We start from the raw sequence: 7585 nt of genomic DNA on the forward strand, positions 1-7585 counted from the left end.
AATTTTTGTTTTGTTTTGTTATGGCCTTTTAACCATTATATTCAACAATTTTTGTCGAGCTTGGAGCCGTTTCTAATAAAAGAAATTCTCGAAAAACAATAATTTACCCATCGGTAGAATTTGCATCTACAATCACCACATCTTCTTCACCGCGGTCACTGGGATGTAAACTATTAGAAACGGCGTCAAACTCAATAAAAATTTTTGAGATTTTAAAATATTTTTTACCAGTATTAAGTTAACCAAATGATGGCAAATTTTTATGTATATTTCCCTCCAACAGGGGAGTTTGAACCTGGGCCTGGGGAAAAGACATTTTAGCAAGTTTTGGCTACTTTTCTTTGTTTAAAAATTGTTTATTATTTTTTTATGAAAATATAGCTTACCATCTAAAAAAAAAATAAGTAATTCGAAGAATTTTAACAAATCGTCGCCTGGGTAAAAGATTTTCGTATGTTACGCATGTACGTATGACGCTTACGACAATATTTTACCCAGGCGACAAAATGTTGATCAAAATTTTAAACAATTTTATCCGATTTTTTTAGAATTGTTTTGATTATGCAGTTTTGTAGCTCACTAAGTTTTAGTATAAAGTTCAAGTTTTACTGTAGATTTTTAGCAAATATTTTGTTCGCGCATTTTCTTCCATACATAGTATGTTCGAATTTTTTTTTATATGGAGAAAATGAGCAACTCCTTCAACGATAAGTCCTAGCCACTTAAAATTTTCACTTTGAATTTAATGGGTTACAAAACTGCCTACTTAGGATGTTTCTAAGAAATCTAGTTGAAAAGCTCAAAATATTGATGAAACTTTGTCGAGTTTTGCTAATTTTGCTAGATAACGAGGAACACTTTCATGAACAAATAATAAACATTAAATAATCGAAAGGGGAATAACCAAACTTTGCTAAAATATCTCTTCCTTATTTATATTTTCGCCACAATATTAACAGCTTGTATTATTCATATCCATGTATTTTTTGAGGGAATTAGTATTCATTTTTATAATTTCACTAAATTAAAGTTTGAATCGTTTCATTAAAAACAAAACTTAACAAATAAATTTAAAAACCTTAAAAAAATAGACAAGAATGATAGACTGCAGAGAGTACCAGATAGACAGAATAAAACATGACCAAACATCATAGAAAATAAAGATGCTGGCTTTCTTTATGGCTCCCTTATACTCTATGTTCTTTGTGATAACGAAAGTGTGTCCACGTTTGTGCGGAAATTAGTTTTTTAGAACAGAGTACAGGGAGACTCTTATTAAATTAATAAAGAAAACACTGAAAATGGGGACTTGATCGATACAAATATGTCAAATCGGGACACTTATACGTCCCGACTTAAAAAAAATGTTCGGGACAATTTTCTCAAAATCGGTACTGTCCCGCCAAAATCGGTACGAATGGTCACCGTACCTAACAGTGTTTTAATCTAGTAGCCAAAGTTCAAAGTTTAAAAAAAAGTAATTTTGCACCCTTTTCTCCCTTGAGGCGATTTCTTAGAGGCTCGTATATAAGGCCGACAAAACTGAACTATTACTCACTTGAACGCTGATAGATGAAACGATCAAGTATTTGCGGGCCAGTAGCTCCCCTGCAAAAAGTGGGACTAGGTTAAATACTAGTACAGGACCATGCTACCTTGTAACCAACACTAGTAACCAAAATGGTCCAAATATATGGAGAAAATATGGTTACATTAACATTGCGATGTCATTGGACCTGACCACCTCTGGTCCAACGCTGCATAACATGGGACCATTTCTGGTCCACCGCAGCATAACATGGGACCACCTAGACAACTACTCCTTTTGGACCATGGCACATTCGGCAGCCGAATCATGTTGCCGATGGGGCACGAAGAGGTGGTTCTCAACAAATATATCAGCTTTTACGTTTGAAGTGGTCCAGGTAAGCATAACAAGTTACTAGTATGCAACCTGGTCCTTTTGCACATACTTTAAAACTACGACCCAGTGGACCACCTGGTCCTCAAATTTTTGCAGGGTAGTTTCTGTAACAATTCTCTACCAAGGCGAATTGAGATATGAATTCGCCGCCCTGTTCTCTACTGCTAATGAGTAGTAGAGAATGACGTATATTCTCTACCAGTAGAGAAATAATCGGTAGAGAAGAGTTACAGAAACGAGCTACAGATCTGTCAATTTGTCGTATTTTGGTTTAGTTTTCCACCAATCGAGAGGATTTTCACCGATATGAGCTCGTGTTTCTTTAAGATAGGCCTTCAATCGAGCTTTGATTTCACATTTTTAATGTCTCCAGATTCTACATCCGAGCATTCGCTTTCGCTGAAGGAATCTAAAATTATTTCTAGGTTGCTTATAAGACTATTATCAGTACTTGTTGAAGGTCCATAAATGTTGCTTGATATACTACTTAACCGTTTAACGCCTGAAGCTAAAAGCCGGTTATTGTCCGCACCCCGGCTAGACAGACTTAGAGCCATTTCAACAATATTAGAGTGGACTCTTTGCCCATGTAGACATCCGCAATCGCAAAACATTCGTATCATTTGATGCGAATGAGAATGTCGAATGCGAATGTGTAAAATGATGCGATCATTCGCATAACGAATGCGAATGCAAATATTCGCAACATCCCTGGTCTCTACCAATGGTATTTGCAATATTTCAGGTATTTAGCTCAATACATATTTGTGGAAAATAGGCGATATTTTTGACGAAGATGTATGTCAGGTGCGCGATTTGGCACGATCGGCGATTTCTCTCAAAGTTTCACCAACATGTTCCTCTTGATGCTTTCCAAGATTTTTATGCAACGCACATAAATTTCGAAAAACAGGTTTTTTTTGAATCAGTCTAATGCACACCTCTAATTGGGATACGCGTAGTCAACTAGTATTTAACAAAGTGTGATTGAATCTGACATTGCTCTCATAAGAACCCTGCTATAAAGTCAAATGGAAAAAACGTGATAGTACCTTATAGCGTTTTCTTTTCTCGAAAAAAGGGTGCACTTATTCTGCCTTGTGTTAGCGCTGTCACATTTTCATCTTCTTTTCTCAGCCCTTTCACAAGGCGTCGTGTTGTTTTCTCAGCAGGTTGCGCTCTGATCCGGCATGGTTGGAGTTGCATGGTTAATTTTTAATTTACGCTTGTAAAAATGCAATTATTTTCTGTATCAGAAATAAGTGTTTTGCTCTAAAATTATTAAAGTCTTACAGGCCAAGTGAATAATTCAGCTTTGTTAAGTTCTATAAATAAATTGTGATGGAGTAGTATATTTTCTGTTTCATTCTCATATAAAGAATGCAACATTTTCTCAGGTTTCAGGGCAACGCAAAGCAACAGTTCCCATATAAAAGGGCAGACCTTTTTGTGAGAAAAGAAAACGCCTCACTGAGTTGTCAATCACACCTTGTTTAATAAATCTTGCACATACTATGGCGGCCTTCAAGTCATAGGCTTTTTAATGCTTAGAGGGTTTCTTTGGTTTGTAAAAAATATTTCGTTACCTAACGTGAAAAGGGGCCAAGTCTGTTTTTTGAAATTATTCAGGAGAGACGAAAAATCGATGTAGTTTCGCATTATCTGTCATTCTGTATCAAAAACTAAATTTTGAAAAACAGTGGACTTGGAACCTTTTCACCTTGATAGCGACTTGTCTTATGGTCTGATTATGCATACTTCGCATAAATTCCAAACTGCCAGGTGAAAATCTGTTGAATGCATTTGGTGCGTATTCTATTACCCAAAATTAGCAGAGCTTCAAAAAATTAGCGATCTCTTGAGTTTAGATTTTGCCTCACGTTTTCTTAAGTGACATTTCAATTCAAAAAGTGGTACCAATAGCATTCTTTTTACAGAGATGCATGAAAGCAGATTAGGGGGATTCACGACTCCATCCATGTAATTTTGGGAATAAGTAAAGAATATGGTCCGTTGAGCTAAAAAAAGAAAAGGTGAGCATGGCCCGCCGCTTTTCTCTGACTTTAATGGAATACATTCCATTTTGGTGCAAATTCATAGGAGCGGTGCCAATTTTCAAAGTATGGATTGGGGTAGAAAGGTAATTTGGGAAAGTTAATTTGATTTCATATATGTATATAACATATATGTATATACAAATTATTGCAAGTTTTTTAAATAAAAATTTGTTTTTCTTAAAAAACTATTTTAAAAGATATGCACAAGATAAGAACCTTTAATTAAATGAAATAAATTAATAAAATANATGGTTGGGGTTGCATGGTTAATTTTTAATTTACGCTTGTAAAAATGCAATTATTTTCTGTATCAGAAATAAGTGTTTTGCTCTAAAATTATTAAAGTCTTACAGGCCAAGTGAATAATTCAGCTTTGTTAAGTTCTATAAATAAATTGTGATGGAGTAGTATATTTTCTGTTTCATTCTCATATAAAGAATGCAACATTTTCTCAGGTTTCAGGGCAACGCAAAGCAACAGTTCCCATATAAAAGGGCAGACCTTTTTGTGAGAAAAGAAAACGCCTCACTGAGTTGTCAATCACACCTTGTTTAATAAATCTTGCACATACTATGGCGGCCTTCAAGTCATAGGCTTTTTAATGCTTAGAGGGTTTCTTTGGTTTGTAAAAAATATTTCGTTACCTAACGTGAAAAGGGGCCAAGTCTGTTTTTTGAAATTATTCAGGAGAGACGAAAAATCGATGTAGTTTCGCATTATCTGTCATTCTGTATCAAAAACTAAATTTTGAAAAACAGTGGACTTGGAACCTTTTCACCTTGATAGCGACTTGTCTTATGGTCTGATTATGCATACTTCGCATAAATTCCAAACTGCCAGGTGAAAATCTGTTGAATGCATTTGGTGCGTATTCTATTACCCAAAATTAGCAGAGCTTCAAAAAATTAGCGATCTCTTGAGTTTAGATTTTGCCTCACGTTTTCTTAAGTGACATTTCAATTCAAAAAGTGGTACCAATAGCATTCTTTTTACAGAGATGCATGAAAGCAGATTAGGGGGATTCACGACTCCATCCATGTAATTTTGGGAATAAGTAAAGAATATGGTCCGTTGAGCTAAAAAAAGAAAAGGTGAGCATGGCCCGCCGCTTTTCTCTGACTTTAATGGAATACATTCCATTTTGGTGCAAATTCATAGGAGCGGTGCCAATTTTCAAAGTATGGATTGGGGTAGAAAGGTAATTTGGGAAAGTTAATTTGATTTTATATATGTATATAACATATATGTATATACAAATTATTGCAAGTTTTTTAAATAAAAATTTGTTTTTCTTAAAAAACTATTTTAAAAGATATGCACAAGATAAGAACCTTTAATTAAATGAAATAAATTAATAAAATACAGTTGTTTTATTTCGCTGTTGGCAGTGGTCCTTAAACCTAACTATAAAAAATTATATATCAAATGAAAGGCATGAATATACCCCATTAAAACCACTTAAATTAATTTTTCCGTAAACAAATCCATTTACCTGAAGAAACCAAAAATCAGCTGTTTTTGTTCAGACACCGTGAATGACCTATTGCGTGAATGCATAAGGTTGGTAGTACTGATAAATTTGGTTGCATGCGAAGCATAATGAGCCTTAAGTTTTGTAAAGTTGTATTACGTTTTAGAAGATGTGCGAAGTTATGTGAAGTATGCATAATCTGGCCTTTAGATATACTGTACTTAAGTTATAAATTGTAAAGGTAGGGAAATTTTACGAACAAAATCGAAAATGACTTAAAAAAAGCTTTAGCATTAAATAAAAAAAGTTTAAGACTCTTGGGATTCTTGTTTTGGGTTAGATCTAAGTTAACATCTTACAAATAATATATTTGTATATATAGGGTGCCCACGTGGCATGCAATCGATTACTTAAATATCAAATTTAATGTTTTCAATACCATTAAGATGTACCTATTCATGTTTTTAAATATAAAAAATATATGTACATACATAGTGTTCACTTGAAAAATGGGATTTTCAGTATGGGATACAAACAGGCACACTATAGAAATCCTCGCGGGCACCCTGTATACAACATCTTTACATTGGCAAGAAAAGCTTAAATGCAAAACTTTGTAACAGTAATCTATAACGAGTCTTTTTTCAAGAAAAAGGACTTCCATTGCGGCGCCTGAAAAACGTTCCCTGGAGGCTTATTTTGCCGTACAACCGAGGCCCTCGGGTGAGAAAATTGCTGCTATTGCTGAGAAACTGGACTTGAAGAAAAACGTGGTGCGCGTCTGGTTCTGCAACCAAAGGCAAAAACAAAAACGTATGAAATTTGCTGCACAACACTGACAAACAAATAATACAGCCACACAATTAGGTATAGTTAGTAGTGTTACTCCTTCAATGACTGGGCATGGATCGGCGGGGTTTGGATACTGATAGTCGTTTTTTTCTGGAGACTTTTACCTGTAGATCTGACACAACTCTGCGATGAAACGTATTCCCTGGGGAAGATCATTGCAATCAGCGAGAGAGCATTCGGAGCAATCATGAAAAGTCTTAACAGAGCCTATTCTATTTTGTAATTGAAGGTAAGAATAAATACTAATATTATATACCACTTTCTAAATCGTTTAAACAACAATTCAGGCATTTGTCCAAAGCATTGTTATTTGCAAATAGGCTGAGGGTTGTATATAATAAACTATCCGAATAAAATTTTACTACGAATAAGATTTTTATCATGACACAAAAAAGGTAGTTCCATTGTAATTTTTTTGTCGCCATATCAACAACCTAATAATTAAGCAGATTGTGACATTTCGCGCTACCATACCCAACATTAAGAATCCTTCAAATTGTATTATTAATTTTTTGTTTATCTCATATACATATGTAATCTATATCTATATATGTATATAAAAGCGGATGTATGTATGTGTCTATGCAGCTTATAGACTCCGAAACCACTCAGCGGATTTTGTTAAAATTTCCAGGATAGCTTCATAGAAACCCGGAGAGTGTTCCTGTGAAATTTGGCTATTTTTGAAAGAGTTGCCACCTGTCAGAAAAATAAAATTTATTTAAATATGTAAGTAAAGTATTACGATGTAGATATCAAATGGAAGGTATTTGGGAAAGATATTTAAGAAAATTTACATCAAAAAATATTTTAATTAGTGTTGCCACCTGGTCAAAAATTGAACTTGCATTGAAAACCATCGACGGAGTAGAATATATAAACGTATAGAGAATCGTGCTTTAAACTGGCTTTGAGAATGATCAGAATTGGAATACAACTCTGACCGAAGCATCACTCAAGTGCCATCCAAAGCAAAATGCGAACTTTGTTTGCGATAATTTTAACAACATGAGCACCATCGAATCCTCGACAACTGTGGGAAATGCATCGTGAAAGCCTCAGTGAAGATATTCTAAGACAAGCACGTAAAAGCGATCCAAATCAGGAATATTCGGATGACATTTTCAATGAAGCTTTAATATTAATGGAGGACTTATGCATGTCAATCAACAACAAAGCTCTTTGTCAACGCGGTATGCCAGCAGCGACACGAGATAGAAATGCTGAACAAGTTAGAGACTTGATGCGAGAACAGCAGTTCGATGCAAATCAGCTTGAACG

At 34.7% G+C, this 7585-nt stretch overlaps 1 protein-coding gene across 1 annotated transcript in view; it reads left to right on the forward strand.

Moving 5' to 3' along the window:
- Positions 1–6527, forward strand: part of LOC108361880 (inhibitory POU protein-like) — an 80010-nt gene extending 73483 nt beyond the window's left edge. Inside the window, exons 7-8 of the mRNA XM_017614646.1 lie at positions 6108–6265; positions 6320–6527. Of these exons, the coding sequence (XP_017470135.1) occupies positions 6108–6265; positions 6320–6381 (220 nt within the window). The 3' untranslated portion in view covers positions 6382–6527. The remainder of the gene's footprint in view (positions 1–6107; positions 6266–6319) is intronic.
- Positions 6528–7585: the final 1058 nt, after the last annotated feature.

The sequence above is a fragment of the Rhagoletis zephyria genome, unplaced genomic scaffold (assembly GCF_001687245.7).
Source record: "Rhagoletis zephyria isolate East Lansing unplaced genomic scaffold, Rhagoletis_zephyria_1.1 Rzeph_scaffold_00874, whole genome shotgun sequence".
In the NCBI taxonomy this organism is placed as follows: domain Eukaryota; kingdom Metazoa; phylum Arthropoda; class Insecta; order Diptera; family Tephritidae; genus Rhagoletis; species Rhagoletis zephyria.